Source organism: Calonectris borealis, chromosome 21 (genome assembly GCF_964195595.1).
Source record: "Calonectris borealis chromosome 21, bCalBor7.hap1.2, whole genome shotgun sequence".
Taxonomy (NCBI): Eukaryota; Metazoa; Chordata; class Aves; order Procellariiformes; family Procellariidae; genus Calonectris; species Calonectris borealis.
This window is the reverse complement of record NC_134332.1, coordinates 10236163-10253491: the sequence shown is the minus strand read 5'-3', so window position 1 is coordinate 10253491 and position 17329 is coordinate 10236163. Positions and strand designations below refer to the sequence as shown.

Genomic DNA, 17329 nt, shown 5'->3' with positions numbered 1-17329 from the left:
ATCTGTTTATAGCACTATTGAATTGGTTTTAAACAAGCTAGTCTGAGTATCAGAACTGTTATAACCATGTTAGTGAAGCATTCCACCTTGATTCGTCTGCATGACTCTTTAACTCAGATGTGGGCTACAAGAAAGTGGCTGTGTTGGTGCCAGTGCTTGAATTAGCTCAAATATCGCTGAATGGTATTCTTCAGTGTGTTGTGAGGACATCTTCCAGACTAAAGTGGCCTTTCTGCAAGTCTAACTCTCTCATTCATCATGATATATTCCACATTTTAGTTAGCTGCTGATGTGTTTTTTCCTCAGATAATGTTACATTTGGAAAAGAGTGACCTTGGGTGTGGTGCTGGAGGAGGACGTAACAACATTGATGTATTCCGAATGGCTGGGCTTACGTTTTTAACTAATGCAAATGCTGATGATTCAAATGAAGCAGGTATATTCCTTTGTTTTACGCATGAAATTGTGAATTTTCTTTTCTGAAATATTCTATTGTGACTCTCAGTTATTATGTTGGAACTTAATTAAATTAATAGGGAATGCATATACTAATGATTTTTGAGGGAGGAAAACATTATGACTTGTGGATCAGTCACTGTAATTGAAATGAAAATACTTTTATGTAATTAAAATAGTAAACAGAAAAAGTCTCCCAAATTTGGAATGTGATCTTATGGAATTATTTTTAAGTGGGCTATGCTATTATAAAAAAGGTCATGTCTTTTGTACTTAGTTATTTATTTTTTGAACAGATGAAACTTGCAATGAAGTTTTAAGAACCAAACGGTCTAACTTCAAGGAGCAGATACTCAAAGAAGGTGTGAAAAAAATCTTTTAAAGTATATGATTATGATAAAAAAATCACATCCATTAGAAATCAAGAATCTGTGTGTTTGCTTACTACTTTTAATTATTGTTATTAATTGTTAATTGTTAATGTAGTGGAGAGAGACTGAAGAATAAGAAGGATGACTTTAGAGAGGACCCGTTTATAAAGCCTCTTAGCCATATGCCAAATTTGAAGTTGGCGAGATTTAAGTACACATTGAAAATGCAGCATATGTTTAAGATCTTTTCTATTTCTGGAGAGACATAGCCTGAAATCTCACAGTACTACCATATGGCAATGTTTCCCAGTGACCACCTGCCAGGGACCAAGCCTGCCAGAAGAACCTTTGACTGTTAAATCTTAAAATGTAATACAACTCCTCTTATCTAATTTATATTTTCAATTCAGAATAGTAGTGATTAAGTGTGTGTCACTAGCTTTTGAAAAATGACAAGTTTATGTTCATCCTCAAATCTGTACCTTCACTGAAATTCTGCAGGTTTTAAAAATACGTTCAGTACAACGAGTTAAGATGCATTTGGAAATAAAAACTTCATCTCAAGGAAAGGAATTATTTTATTATTATTTCAGCATCCAAATTCGCACATCCAGAAATTCGAAAATGCTGCATGGCTGGAGTAAAAGCATATCCAGTCACTGAGACTTGCAATGATAGAGCTCAGCGAATTCGGAGTAATGAAAAGTGCATTTCTGCATTCATATATTGCTGTGAATTTGCAAACAGACTGCGGGAGGAAGAGCCGAATAAGCTTCTAATATTAGCGAGAATGCGTAAGTACGAGAGCTTTAACTCTCCTGTGGACATGTAGTGAAACACTTCCAGCAGAATATGGGTAAATATAGAGGTGATAGCTTTGTTAATCTATTAACCCCTCCCTATTACCTGTCAGGGTTATTCCAGAAAGAATTTTACCAGTCTCCAAAGATGTTGGTTGTATACCCCTGAAGAGGGGTAGGAGAGCAGTTCTTTATTCTGTTAGGAGCTATATTCTACTCACCCATATTTAGAACAAGCAGAACTGCAATAAGAGAGCATCATTGCCTGTGAAGGCAATGCTAAACTTGCATGCTAAATTTAAATCCTTTGCCCAGGCCCAAAACAGCGAATGGGTAACATCTCAGTAAAGATCAGTGGGAGTGTGAAATTTCTTGTCTCCCATTCTCTCCCTATAATTGCTTGTTAACAAATTAATCTGTCTGGATATTGGACAGGTATTCACATGTATAAATAGAGAAGGTGGGATTAACACAGGCTTTTGATTGAGGGTATTCAGATACCTTTTTGCTTGTGTCAGGACTAACCTGAGGCAAGTAAGCAGAATACAGTATCACAAAAGAAAATGATAATGATTTTGAAGCCTTTGGTGGAAGGCTGTTGGCAGGTAGTTTGGGTTTTTTTTACTTGCTTACTTTTTACTTAAGCTTTTACGTATTGCTTTATTTTAATATTATCAGAATTTATGTTTTATTTATTTATGCTTTATTTATGTTCTTCAGATTTTGAGGCTGTCTTGGAACTGGATGAGGCAGAAGTTCGTAGCTACTTCCCTGAAAGCTGGTTATGGGAAGTTCACCAAGTTTCTCCAAGGTACTACTTTTCTCAAATCAGTTACCAACATTTGACTTAGTCATCAGTTTTATAGAAAGTAAATACTAAAATTGAGTGAGCTCGGTAGCTTTAGTTGTACCCGAGATGTACAAACAAACTATTCCTGCCATGTTTTCCTCCATGCAGGATATGCTGTCTGGTGCCCAGATTGTTGAGTCACTTTTCCTTTCACTTTCAACCTTGCTAAACACCAGCTTCTGTAAAGTCGGCTAAAACCAAGTTTATTTAAACAAAAATCCAGAAGTCTTGTTTTCTAAATATGCTCTCATAAGTTGTCTTACCTAAGTCTCTCTTAGATACAGGAGTTGCTGTGGGCACGTACCATCTTTGTGTTGATTAGCTGTTGGTGTTAACAGATGTCTATTGATAATGTATAAATATACTAACACAGGTCGAAGACTCTGTCTATCACTTTGCCTGATTCGCTGACTACCTGGGAAGTACAAGGTGTTGGCATTTCTGATAAAGGTAGGTACTTCAACCTAACTAGATTGTAGCTAAAGAATTAGGGAGCTTTTCCGTTTGGATTTTGCAGAACCTTTCATTGCAGTTGACACATATGTTCTAAAATGTCAATTTTCTGATTGATAAGCAGGAAAAGAAAATATCAAAAATATATTTTAGGGAAAGGAAATTACTTCATTTCTTGTTATGAATGTAAGTGACTGGGAAAACAAAAGTCTGTCTAGCCTATCTTGTGTTTGACAGTGGCCCATAATAAATGACTAAGAAGAATGTAAGAACAAATAGTAACTCTTCCCTGGCATAACTTTACAGTGTCCTGCTATCAATAGCTCAGGGACTTGAGGAGAGGAAGAAAGAAATTTTCCAATAGGTATGGTAGTCCAAACACAAACTTTGTTTCTCGCTTTGGGAAGAAGGAGAAGAAGCCCAAAGGACTGGTATGTCAGCAAGTATGTGTGAAGAGTGGGAGACAGCAACTTGGAACAGGAAGCAAGAACCTGGTCACTTTTAAAAAAGCTTGGACAATTTCAAAGTACATATTGAAAAATGATAAGTCATCAGTAAAGGTGGCAAGTATGTGAAGACTTTTCCAAACTTGTTTATCAGAAGGGTGGATAAGATAGTCTGCTTTTATGTTTTTAATTTTCTTAGGTATATGTGTTGCTACGCCGGTGGAAGTGCATGTTGTAAAAGATATCTTCCTGAGCGTTTATGTTCCTTATTCTGTGGTGCGAGGAGAACAAATTGAGTTAAAAGGATCCGTTTATAACCATAGAGCTTCTGCAATTAAGGTAATTTGTGGTCTTAGTGAGTTCTACGGAAAGATTAACATAATAAACTAAAAAAGCATTTCCCCTGCGAGTATCCAGTATAAACAGATCTTTGGGTCAGGTTTCTCCAGTCCTTCAGCTAGTGTTATGTATGCTCTACATAACTATGCAACAATGAAATCCAATCGTTATTTGTTTCATTTCCAGCCATTCCACTGATTACAATTTTATCATGCTCTTGCCTAACAACTTTGCCTCATGAAAGTTAAAATAGAATTTTTTTATTCTAATTGTTTGGACACAGTGTCAAAAAGTGATGGGATTATTTGAATGACCTGCTCCAGAGCCCACAGATTACTTTGTCTAGGGATTTAATATAAAAGGACTATTTTTAAGGAATTACATTCAAACAGAAGTGCAAAATTATTATTGAAAAAATTCAAGAAAAGTATGCAAAGGTATGTGTATGAAGCAGGTATGTGTATGAAGCCCAGTACAGTGGTTCCCTGGTGTTGCTAATGAACATTTGTTACTGTGTCTCTAGTGCAAGTAATAGTAATTCCAAAGGTAGTAACACTTGCTTATTGTAAACAAAATACTAGTATTACAGTAATAGAATGCTCATTATAGTATTTCAGTGGCTTTAATACTTCTGTGGTGTTGTACCTGTCATGGAGGTGAAACATTTAAAATCTTTCAACATTTCAGTTCTGTGTTACAATAGCAGCTGGAAGTGGAATCTGTTCTTTTGGAGAATCTGCAGCTAGTGGATTGAGGATACGCAATTGTAATTTTAAGAATCTAGACGGCGGTTCTTCATCACCAGTTACATTCAGAATACTTCCTTTGGAATTAGGTCTTCACACTATCAACTTTACATTGCTGACAGCTGGGAACAGTGAAACTGTAGTTAAAACTTTACGTGTAAGGGTAAGAAAAAAAATCAAAATTTTTGTAGTGTTTTTAAATTTCATATTGATTCAGTCACAAGAAATAAAAATATATTAAATCAATATACAAATATTGCTTTATTTTAATATTATCAGAATCCAAAATATCACGATATTGAATTCACTGAGGTGTATGCAGTGAAAAAATGCATGACTGAGTATTTGAGTATGCACATTTTTAAACCTTGATTATAAGAATTGCCAGAAAGATTATATATATAAATAGGTAGATTATAACTTAGTAAGCAAGGAGAATACTGTATTCTAAGTTATTTGGTTCAGATTTTCAACTGCTTAAGCATGCTTCACTGAAAGACACTTTTTTGTAATTTTATACTTTGCTAAGCTTTTATTTAAATCTTTTGTTAAATTTCCTCAAGAATTTTGGGAGATAGAACACTAGCTTAAATTTATGTAGAATAGATGTAGAACAGTTAAGTAAAACTCCACTACAGAAAAGGATGTAGAAGGCAAAAATACTATGGTTTTAAACTGTTATTTCAGCTAATATATTTGATTAAGCAAAAGTGTTTTCATTTTCTACTTCTTTCCTCTTAATGATTTCAGCCAGAAGGCATTAAGAAAGAACTTCATGCAGGTTTCACGTTGGATCCACAGGGTGTTTATGGTAAGAGAATTGATCATATATGTCTTTACTTTGTTTATTTTTCCATATTCTTGATTCATGATGATCAAGTTTTCTGTAATGTAAAAATTGGCATTTCTCCTTCCTGAAATATTTTTCATATGTCCCTTCCAAGGATTTCCTGTCCTTTCATTGACTGACAAATCCACCTCAAAATAGCTAGTCTTTCAAAAAAAAACTTGGATTAATTTCTTAAAGAAACCTTTATATGTATCTTTTACTATGCTATAATACTAAGTTTTTCTCAGTGTGCTTGAAAACTAGTTAGCGGGTACTTTATTAATGAAAATAGAATATGTTCTCATTTAACCAGAGATGAATCTGAAACCACAAAGTTTAGGTCCAGATCAGATTTTTTTCTTAACAAAAAAGGCAAAAGAAAGATTAAAGTGTTTGCATCTATTCTTTTTCAAAGGTTGATATTGTTTGCATGTGCATTTGGGAATATTTCTAGTTTTCAAATTATCAGGGTATCAAGGTATTGAGGTATTTTTGTTGCTGTCTTCTCAGATAGTTGTAACCTTTAAATCTGGCTATTACATCTGAATCATCTATTGATTTAGATTGTGCAGTATGATATATATACATTCTCAATTATAGGTTCAATCAAGAGACGACAAGAATTCCGATACAAAATCCCACTAAATCTGGTCCCTAAAACAAAAATTGATAGAAGTGTCAGTGTAAAAGGTAAATTGAATTGAAACTTTCAGTCTACTGCATACGTACTTTCTGTATATATGTTCTTTTTCTCCTATTTCATATTCCTTTTTTTAAATTTATCTGCATTTATTCCTAGGTTCTCCTTCTTTTGAGAAAAGGCTTTGCAAATCACTTTTTTGTGTAGAATTTTAAATACTTCATATAGAATGATTGCTTATAAGTATCAGTCAGATTCTGCCCTTGGCTTCGCTTTCATCACCTCTCATTTCAATAAATTTTGGGGTTTTTCTTCCTACAGGACATCTTATGGGTGAAGCAATTGCCACAATCCTCAGTCCCGGTGGTCTTAGTATTCTTACTAATCTGCCAAAGGGCAGTGCAGAGGCAGAGTTTATGAGTATTGCCCCAGTATTTTATGTGTTTCGCTACTTGGAAGAGTCAAATTACTGGCATTTACTGGGACCTGAAATCTTAACATCAAGAACTCAAATGAGGAGGAAGATGAAAGAAGGTAGAAAAATATAGCTTCTTCTCTTGCTTCAGAGTTGTAGAGATTGCATAAACTTTGCTGAATGAGAAAGATAATGTATCTGAGTGAGCAAATACAATTTTAATATAAATCTCTTTTCATAACTTATTTTCTGCCTGATATATCCCTTAGGAATTGTGAGCATCTTGTCATTCAGAAATTCTGACTTCTCATATAGCATGTGGAAGAATGGGCAAGGTAGCACGTGGTGAGTTAAAAAGATCTTTTGATTAGAATGGATGGAAAGGGCTTGTTTCACTCCTTTGCTTTCATATTATAACTAATTTTTAAAGGGTGATACTTTCTAGTAAGCATGAAAGGTGAGCTTGATGGTAGATTTAAATGGTGCTTACAACTTTGAATAATATCTTTTGATTCCTTGCTTTCACTTGCTAAATCTTTTGTTTATGTCCATAGTTCACACCATTACAACCAAGTTGGGCCAATGGTTAGGAGCAGACATACCTGAGAAAATTTGTAGGATTTTGCTCAGTTCTGAAACCTCTTCTTTGGGCTTGGAATTTTACAAAAGGACTGTGTAGACCTTGGTTCCCTGCGGAATCATAAGCTCAGGCAAAGTTTGCACCCCAGGTTTGAAGAAGGAAAGCTAAGTACAGGGACATGAGCAAGGGCAAAATAGCCATACCTCTTGTTCACACAAATATGATATTTAAAGGTTATCAAACAGGGGGGTAGTACTGTTTATGGAAAACAGAATTGAAAATTGGGCAAAATACATAGTCACTGTCTTGCCTTTCAGAATGGCAAATGCAGTTGGTTTATAGATGGAAGGAAGCTGCTGAGACCGCTGGTAAGCGAGCCTACTAGGGGAGGTGCCTCGCTTGACCTGCTGTTCACAGACAGAGAAGGACTGGTGGGAGATGTGGTGGTCAGAGGCTGGCTTGGGCTCAGCGACCATGAAATGGTAGAATTCTCAATACTTGGTGAAGTAAGGAAGTGGGCCAGCAAAACCGCTACCATGGACTGCCGGAGGGCAGACTTTGGCCTGCTCAGGACACTGGTCGAGAGGGTCCCTTGGGAGACAGTCCTGAAGGGCAAAGGGGTCCAGGAAGGCTGGACATTCTTCAAGAAGGAAGTCTTAAAGGCGCAGGAGCGGGCTGTCCCCATGTGCCACAAGAAGAACGGGCGGGGAAGGCGACCGGCCTGGCTGAACAGGGAGCTCTGGCTGGGACTCAGGAAAAAAAAGGAGAGTTTGTCACCTTTGGAAGAAGGGGCAGGCAACTCAAGAAGAGTACAGGGACCTCGTTAGGTCGTGCAGAGTGGAAATTAGAAAGGCAAAAGCCCAGCTAGAACTCAACCTGGCCACTGTCGTGAGAGACAACAAAAAATGTTTTTACAAGTATATTAATGACAAAAGGAGAGCCAAGGAGAATCTCCATCCTTTATTGGATGCAGGGGGGGGAACGTTGCCACCAAGGACGAGGATAAGGCTGAGGTACTTAACGCCTTCTTTGCCTCAGTCTTCAATAGTCAGAGCAGTTATCCTCAGGGTACTCAGCCCCCTGAGCTGGAAGACAAGGACGGCGAGCAGGATAAACCCCCCATAATCCAAGAGGAAGCAGTTAATGACCTGCTACGCCACCTGGACGCTCATAAGTCTATGGGGCCAGATGGGATCCACCCGAGGGTACTGAGGGAGCCGGCGGAGGAGCTTGCCGAGCCACTCTCCATCATTTACCAGCAGTCCTGGTTAACAGGGGAGGTCCCGGACGACTGGAGGCTTGCCCATGTGACGCCCATCTACAAGAAGGGCCGGAAGGAGGATCCGGGGAACTACAGACTGGTCAGCCTGACCTCGGTGCCCAGGAAGATTATGGGGTGGATCGTTTTGAGGGCACTCAAGAGCCATGTCTGGGACAACCAGGGGATCAGGCCCAGCCAGCACGGGTTCATGGAAGGCAGGTCCTGCTTGACCAACCTGATCTCCTTCTATGAGCAGGTGACCCACCTAGTGGATGAGGGAAAGGCTGTGGATGTGGTCTACCTGGACTTCAGTAAAGCCTTTCACACTGTCTCCCACGGCATTCTCCTAGAGAAGCTGGCGGCTCACGGCTTAGACAGGTACACTCTTCACTGGGTAAAAAAACTGGCTGGACGGCAGAGCCCGGAGAGTTGTGGTGAACGGAGTTAAATCCAGTTGGCAGCCGGTCACGAGCGGTGTTCCCCAAGGCTCAGTATTGGGGCCAGTCCTGTTCAATATCTTTATCAGTGATCTGGACGAGGGGATCGAGTGCTCCCTCAGTAAGTTTGCAGACGACACCAAGTTGGGTGGAGTGTTGATCTGCTGGAGGGTGGGAAGGCTCTGCAGAGGGACCTGGACAGGCTGGATCGATGGGCCGAGGCCAGTGTATGAGGTTCAACAAGGCCAAGTGCTGGGTCCTGCACTTCGGCCACAACAACCCCAGGCAACGCTACAGGCTTGGGGAAGAGGGGCTGGAAAGCTGCCCGGAGGAAAAGGACCTGGGGGAACTGGTTGACAGCCGGCTGAACATGAGCCAGCAGTGTGCCCAGGTGGCCAAGAAGGCCAACGGCATCCTGACCTGTATCAGAAATAGTGTGGCCAGCAGGAGCAGGGAGATGATCGTGCCCCTGTACTCGGCACTGGTGAGGCCGCACCTCGAATTGTGTGTTCAGTTTTGGGCCCCTCACCACAAGAAGGACATGGAGGTGCTGGAGCGTGTCCAGAGAAGGGCAACGAAGCTGGTGAAGGGCCTGGAGCACAAGTCTGATGGGGAGCGGCTGAGGGAACTGGGGGTGTTCAGCCTGGAGAAGAGGAGGCTGAGGGGAGACCTCATCGCGCTCTACAACTACCTGAAAGGAGGTTGTAGCGAGGTGGGGGTTGGTCTTCTCTCCCAAGTAACAGCGATAGGACAAGAGGAAATGGCCTCAAGTTGCGCTGAGGGAGGTTTAGATTGGACATTAGGAGAAATTATTGAAAGAGTGATCAGACCTTGGAACTGGTGGAGTCACCATCCCTGGAAGTATTTAAAAGACGTGTAGATGAGGCGCTTAGGGATATGGTGTAGTGGGCATGGTGGTGTTGGGTTGACGGTTGGACTCAATGATCTTAGAGGTCTTTTCCAACCTTAATGATTCTATGATTCTAAGAATAAGATGCTTCAAAGGCATCTTCCTTAAGTTCTGTGCATATGAAAAAGTAATCTTTTGGGAATGTAATGAGTTCGTATCCTGAAACATGTAAATTGATCCCAGTTTAAAATTATTTGAGTAATTATTGCTCATTTGTTAAGTTAAATTCAAAATTCACCTGCAATATTTCTTTGAACTGTGGGAGTGTGTAGCATACCTCAATCATAAGTGGTGCAAATTTGTGTCTAGCCTCTAGCAATGTGGTAGTATCTGCTAATCAAAACAAATATGATCTGTTTGATTTTTTGGCAGGTTGACAGCTTTTGCTTTAAGGATTCTCGGACAAGTCAATCAATATATAAATCTTGATCAAATTTCTGTTTGTAATTCACTTCTGTGGTTGATTGATAACTGTCAAATGCCAGATGGGTCATTCAGTGAATTTTCAAATTACCAACCAGTGAAACTACAGGTATGAAAACCAAATGTTTTCTGTGCATATACAGTAAAAGCTGAAGTCACCAGGAGGTAATGTGTTTTAGGAATGCAAGATATTTTAGGCAGCATTTCAGTAGAACACCTATTCAAGACAATTTTGCTAAATTTGCATTTTTCTAAATTCATTTAAAGAATAGCATGATCTTGCAAACCTTTCTGTTTTCCCACTAAAAGTAGCTGCTTGCCACTTCTTAATATTTAGAAAAAATTATGTAGGTTGATTTTACAGTATAATAGTCCTGGCTTGCCAAAAACTTTATATAATTTTGTCTCTTTTACAAATAAGCTATTGCCTTCAAAAGAGTCAACATATTTTCAGGTTAAACCAAGCTGATATTTCTTACAGGAATGTCTATTTGTTTCCTCACCTAAACTGTAAAAAGTTCTATTTATTTAAATTAACTGTTGTTTCTCTTTATTTATATTTATGTATTTTATTTTGTAGGGTACATTACCTAGAGAAGCTAAAGAAAAATCTTTGTATCTCACAGCATTTTCTGTTATTGGAATTGAAAAGTCAATTAAAATATGTCCTACTCAGGTAAATAATATTTTTATTTCTGCCAGCAGGCATGTTCTGGGATTCTAATTTCTTCCATTTTCTTTAACATTTGTTCAAAGGAATCAAGACGCTTTTTTTAATTTCAAAGGTTAAGATTTATTTGCTTTGTTAGTCTTTGTCTTTCAAAATCAGTAAAAGAACAATAATGATATTCTGGACCACTTTATTATAAGATATATTGTAGAAGATACTATATATACCTATATTGCTTTGATAGATGTGTTTCTTTAAAAGTAAGTCTAATAGAGGTAAGCTGTAGCCTGTTCATCCTTTCAGAAAATCCATGATGCTAAAAATAAAGCAGGAGATTATTTGATGAAAAATGTGCAGTCTGCTCAAAGCCCCTTTACTATGGCAATAACTTCGTATGCTTTAGCTCTTGTGGATTTGAACCATCACTCTGCACAATCGGCGTTCTCTGCACTGAAGAAGGAAGCATCTGTCATAGGTATTATTGAATTCTCTCAGAGTCTGTACTGTAGTTGGCTCTCAGGTAGGCTGTTCTTTTGGTATTTTTAAATTCTCTGATGGCACGACTTGGGGAGTGAATTTCAGTGATGCTTGCTTTGGCATAAGTGAATTTTCAGTCTTGTGTGGTCCAGTATTTTTGCTAGATTGAATCCTGCTTTCAGCTTTTCAAGAGCGCAATTTCATTAGCAGTATGCAAGTCAGCTAGGCATCTGTCATTCCCCATTGTATCACGTTTGTTCTAGCTATAGACTTTCCCTTATGCAGGTGTCTATAGTGCATTACTTTTGTCTGCCTTCTCATCCTTATGATGTGTCCACTCTCTTCCTTGGCTCAGAGTGGAATTTTTCACAATATCTGCCACTGCCCTCACTTTTGTTGTGTTGGGTTTCTTCTTAATTCTTCACTGGTTGACGAGTGACTTTGTAGTCTCTTGTGAATGCTGTTCCTTTTTAGTGTATTTTGTCCCAGGCAAGGGACTCAGACTGTTCTCTGCCAAGTAACTATTTCTACTGGAATAGAAAAGCTTTGTCCTGTCCGTTGAAAGTGGCTTTAAAAAAAAAAAATTTAAAGTCTGTATTCTATTTGTTTGGCCACTCTATCACTGTTCAGGACCAGCAATATTCAGATATTCATCAGATCCTTTGCATCAGGTCTGTTTGTCATCAGTTTCTAGTATAAATGTCAGACTTACTAGTGTAAGAGAAGTATATCTCCATCTCCTGTTAAATGCAGATTTCCTCCTTTTCTCCTTCACCTGAGTAGGCAATACTTCATCTTGTGTAGTCTGGAGAGAGCTGTTGCTATGTTTCAATCTGAAACTTTCCTTTTATACTTTCGTAGGTGACCCTCCTATTTATCGTTTTTGGAAAGATACGCTCAAAACACTAGACCAACACACTCCCAGCTCTGTTACTGCACAAATGGTTGAAACTACAGCATATGCCTTGCTTACTACTTTGCTAAGAGGGGACAAAAACTATGCTAATCCAATCATCAAATGGTTGTCTGAAGAACAAAGATATGGTGGAGGATTTTATTCAACCCAGGTGAGCTTTTAAATATTTTGTTCTCATTCTTCAAGTACCAAAGTCTGAGATGTCTTAAGAGGATAATACCATGAGAAGGCCACATTGACAACTTCGATGTCCTATGTATGGGATTAGTATCAAATGACTCTGTTGCCATGATATTCTTTGTCTCTGGGAAATATGACTTCTTTTCATGAAGTCTATTATAAATAGAAATTTGCAAGCTGATTCTACTAACTTCAGATCTGCTGAATGAAAAGAATCATAGGAGGAAAACTGTTTTCCCAAGTTTTTTATAAAACAGAATATTTCATTTCATGACATGATGTTTGTTCTTGTTTTCCACAAAAATGGATTGCAGTGTAAGAAGGTATGCATTTTTTCATTGTAAAAACTGTGTCAACTTGCATTAAAAGTCAAGTGAAAGTTGCCAGATTTCTAATACACTATCAACTAGTCATGCTATATAGAATATTTCAATTCATGCAACGTCCCTTTTTTTTAATTATTAAAAGTCTGTGAAGACACTGATGAGTGCTCTGTTTGTTTATTGCTATTTGCTTGCTTCCTTTTTAGTACTTGCATGCATTTCTTTAAATTGCACAAATATGTCTATGAGTATAGCGTTAAATACGTTACCACCATGTTAAGCATACTGCTGAGACACTGCTAAGCTGTTTAGCTAGTAATGGTTACCATTATTTGTAATCATTTTTAAGTGGCAGAAAATAAATTTCTTTGTAATACATTTTCACTTCTTTTTAATTTCTGGAATTAATTCTTTATAATTGATTTCTGGCAGGACACAATTAATGCCCTTGAGGCCTTGACTGAATATTCCCTTCTTGTCAAACGGCTTAATTTGGACATGAATGTTAAGGTAGCATACAAAAACTATGGAGACCTTCATCTATTTAAACTGACAGAAGACAATTTCGTGGGAAGAACTATGACAGTGAGTGAATAGTATGGCTTTTGAAAAGTGAAAGCAGAATTTTTGGCAACTTGTTAAATAATTATTTGAACTTTGAAATTGCTACTAAAGTAGCCTTTTCTTTTAATAAACTGGTAGTAATTTGGTATAGCAAATGTTTAAGGACTTTGCTTATCTGCTAAATTTAATGCGTTTGAATATTCGTTTAAATTTAGTATCTCTGCTTGTTCCTATGAAGTTTTTTTTGTAGAATCTGTTTGTAGCATCAGGCCTTAATATGTATTTAAAAGGTAGAAAAGACAAGCAGATCATCTGACCTGAATTGTTGCTAATAGCGCTATCTTTATCTTTACTTACAACTTTGTGTTTAACATCAATCCTTTAGGTACCTTTGGATGATGACATATATGTAAGCACTGGAAGTAGCAATGGCATAGCTACAGTAAATGTAAGCATGCAACCAATTTTTTTAAATGGAATCTCTGGTTTGTTAATATCAACATTGAAAAAGAAACTGAAATTTCTCATAAACTATTCCATTTGTTGCTCTTACCTTTAGACTGAAGTGATGGGTGTCATTATGGCTATATTTTAGATTAAGTACAAGCCATTGTATGACTTATGGCTAATGAGAGAGAAGTTGTGAAGTTTCTTCCTTTTCATTGGAGGTTTTCTCTTCCATAAATCTAAATAGGTGATCAACTTGATTTTAACGCTCATCAATTGTTACTGTGTCTGCTTAGACAGCCAAACAGGGAAGACCCAACTTAAGAGATCAATTTTGAGAAATTGCTCAATTCTTTGTTATTCTGGTGTTTATTCTTAGTTTATTGAGCAATGTCACTGAGAAACTGTTTTCCTGCAATATTTAAAGGAATAATTTTTGTGTGCCTAAATATTAAGCTGTTGCCATGACATATTTTCCTCTAATCTTTCATAGCCTCTTCTTGCATCAAACTTAATAACATCTGAAATGTACATATTCTTGTGTACTAGTATTTATATTCATAAAATATCAGGAGTTGTCTAGATAATATTTTTAGTCTTGTAAATACGACCAGCAAGAATGGTGTGGTTTTGTTGAAGAATTCCCCATTTCTTTCTGTGCTGATCATTTATTTACTCTGCTTTGGGTCCATCAAAACTAATCACGCTGTACAGACTTGTTTTTACTGGTATTATATTCCCCATATTATGAGTTTTCACAGTTTTATGCCAGATTTAAGGATTGTTTACTGCTTCTGTTTTGTCTAATTTATTTGTATATGTGTAGGTGAGGACAGTTTATAATACAATCGGTACTTCTGAAGAATCATGTACCTTTGAATTGAAGATTGTTCCAAAGAGAGATGATGGTAAAGAGTTAATATGGTTTTAAATATTACTACTCAGGTCAGTGCAAGGGAGGGACGGAAAAAAACCTTACTTTGTTTAACAAAGTGTTATTAAGAATGAAACTGTAATAAATTCTGCCACTTTCTAAATGCAAAACTGGAAAAGAAATTGCTAGAAGCCTTTTTAGCCTTTCTTGAAACTATTGCCTTTTTGTGAATAGAATTAATTTTTAATGTATTTCTGTTAGGTGTATTTTTACTCATTTATGGAAGAGTTTTTGCAGTTGAGGGGGTGAGGAATACAAACTTCCAGCAGAAGAAAGAAATATGATGGGGAGTGGGGTGGGGTTTACAGTGAGTTCTACAAGGTACTGAGAGTTCTAGTCTGGTTACAACAGGGTATATAACCACATTCTAAGCTTTTGCCATGAAGTAGTTTTAATAACATAAGTACACAATAAAGTACATTAAGCATTAAAGCTGTCATTTTGTCCAAATTATAAAAGAAGTATAATGTTACTTGTTTGTGGCTAGACAATGAGTTCCTATAAAAATAGCCACCAAAACAATTTAAAGAATTATCTTTCAATTATGAAAATGCTTTATGAGAATTTTGGATTGCTGCTTCTGAAGAGTTATAAAATTACTTATTTGACTCTACTTGATATGAAAAGGTTACAGAAAAGAAGATGGTGAGCCACTTGGGCGGTTAGAGGCTTGTGCAAAGTAAGTACAGATGATGGGGTTTTTGGTTGGTTGGTTGGTTTTTTTCTTTCCCCAGTGATTAAGCCAATGTTTTGCATTTAAAGGCTTCATTTAACTAAATGCTGGTTCTAAATGTCCTGGATTTCCTAACATTCTACGCTCCTCCTTGCAAAGGTGGAATTCCCAGCTGACCTGTTAAGGAACTGGAGCAATGCAAAGCAAATGCACTGTGGGTCTACATATGCATTATGAAATTAATCTAAGAATGTTACAAAGGCTTTCTGGTCTTTTGGTTTTTCTTAGTTATTGTTTTAATACTACATTAACTGACATATTTATATTAATTTTTTTTTTTAAGAGATTAAAATGGTTTTGTTTGTTAATAATTGCACCTGGTCTTCTGATCTTCTTTTCTTCCTGTTTCTTCACTTCTGTGTATGTGTGTAAATAGAATTAGAGCCAAAGGTTCTGATCTCTTTGGGAGGGAGTTTTTCTTTAATTTATATATGGGTTCTCCTGGAACATAAGTATTAAGAAAAGCTTCTTTATGCATGATACTGGCATAAATCTGAAATTATTCATCTGGACTATTTTGCTTCATTATGAGTTTACTGCAGTCTAAATTTTCCTGTTGGTAGAATTTTCCTTAGGTTTTTCTGGGATCACATTTGAAGATTTCTTTTTAATTTCAGTTATGTTTAACTAATATTATTTTTAATCTATTTTAGGTACAGGCCTGGCATGAGAGAGCCGCAGTCAGGATCTGCTCATGCTGTGATGGACATAGGTTTGGTTAGTGGATTGGAAGCAAATACAGAAGACTTGTCTACTGTAAGTATTAGAGAACTTTTTTTCTTTTACTGAAGTTTTTTTAACAGAACTATAGTATTTACTATTCTTCATCTTTTTCTGTCAGAGTAGTAGTGCAGATTTATATCATTATATCCTCATTGCTTCTAAACACTTCTAATACTAATGAGAATAATCTACCTAAATCTAGATTATGGATTTTTGATAGAGTCAGAAGCTAGACATGTAGTTGAAGTTTGACATCTGGGCTCCCTCTGTTGTTAGTGGAAAGACAAGAGTGGATAGAGAGTTGTTGTCATCTGTCTTAGGGTAGTGTCAGTCAACCTCTGGAGATGCTGTATCTGCTAACTGTAAAGGGAACACTGTTAGTATACACACCTAACTATTAGTTGGCTAACGTTTGTGAACTGAATCTTAACTGTAGTGCTTGTGTTCATCCAGATCCTATTGACAAGCATGCGAGTTTTAGTTAAAGGCAGAGTTAGAGTTACAAGATTTAAATAGGATAGTATACGTGGACTCAAGTATTCTTTTAAGGATAATTAACTCTTTAATTCTTTATTATCTTCATGTAATGAGTAAAAGGATAATTTCCTTAAAAGAAAACCAAAAAAACAAGTGACAGTATGAGCATTATAAAGAGGCAACCCCAAAATAATTTTTTTTTTACATCTCAGAATTGTGTTAAAGCTGCTGGTTATAAAACCTTCAAGATCATCCAAAAATGTCTAACTTGCATAAAAGATTTTTCTCTTTTTTTCTCCCCTCCAGCTTGCAAGTGGAGTTGATCAGTTGATAGCAGATTATGAGATAAAAGATGGACATGTTATTCTGCAGATAGACTCTGTATGTTATCCTTTTCATAACTGTAAGCACTACTTTAACTCCTTGGAATAATTTTGTTTCCTTTAGAGCTCCTTAATTCATGTGTCTTTCAAATAGGTGCCAGCTAGTAATTTTCTCTGTGTTGGGTTCCGAATAAGTGAGCTTTTCCAGGTTGGAATGCTAAATCCTGCCACGTTCACTGTATATGAATATCATGCACCAGGTATGTGTTCCATGTCTTCAAATTCATGTTTGTCTTTTAACTCTTTATTCCTCCTTAAAAACTACATTTTTCCTTCTTCAACAGCTTTTTAATCCTTGTTATTTTAAGCTCAGGTAACTTTTGACTCACAAAGTTTCAGTGCTGACTTCTTGGACTTTGATTTTCTGTATGTATTTATTATTTCTTTTTGGAACTTCTAGATAAAAGATGCACTATATTTTATAACCCCTATGGAAATGAAAAACTTGTGAGATTGTGTGAGGGAGATGAATGCAAATGCATGGAAGGTAAACTTTTTTTAAGATATTTTCCCATTTCACTTGGTGTAGTGCTTTGGAAAAAACCA

General features: G+C 37.0%; 1 protein-coding gene across 1 annotated transcript in view; it reads left to right on the top strand.

Annotated features, from left to right (window-relative positions):
* Positions 1-17329, top strand: part of C5 (complement C5) — a 31310-nt gene that overhangs the window by 10874 nt on the left and 3107 nt on the right. The window contains exons 15-37 of the mRNA XM_075171010.1: positions 307-436; positions 753-818; positions 1421-1621; positions 2348-2438; positions 2851-2927; positions 3576-3715; positions 4403-4624; positions 5212-5272; positions 5891-5980; positions 6252-6464; positions 6615-6690; positions 9906-10065; positions 10537-10632; positions 10930-11101; positions 11965-12170; positions 12955-13107; positions 13472-13534; positions 14360-14441; positions 15095-15146; positions 15854-15956; positions 16707-16781; positions 16878-16983; positions 17184-17270. Coding sequence (XP_075027111.1) covers positions 307-436; positions 753-818; positions 1421-1621; positions 2348-2438; positions 2851-2927; positions 3576-3715; positions 4403-4624; positions 5212-5272; positions 5891-5980; positions 6252-6464; positions 6615-6690; positions 9906-10065; positions 10537-10632; positions 10930-11101; positions 11965-12170; positions 12955-13107; positions 13472-13534; positions 14360-14441; positions 15095-15146; positions 15854-15956; positions 16707-16781; positions 16878-16983; positions 17184-17270 — 2722 coding nt within the window. The remainder of the gene's footprint in view (positions 1-306; positions 437-752; positions 819-1420; positions 1622-2347; positions 2439-2850; positions 2928-3575; positions 3716-4402; positions 4625-5211; positions 5273-5890; positions 5981-6251; positions 6465-6614; positions 6691-9905; positions 10066-10536; positions 10633-10929; positions 11102-11964; positions 12171-12954; positions 13108-13471; positions 13535-14359; positions 14442-15094; positions 15147-15853; positions 15957-16706; positions 16782-16877; positions 16984-17183; positions 17271-17329) is intronic.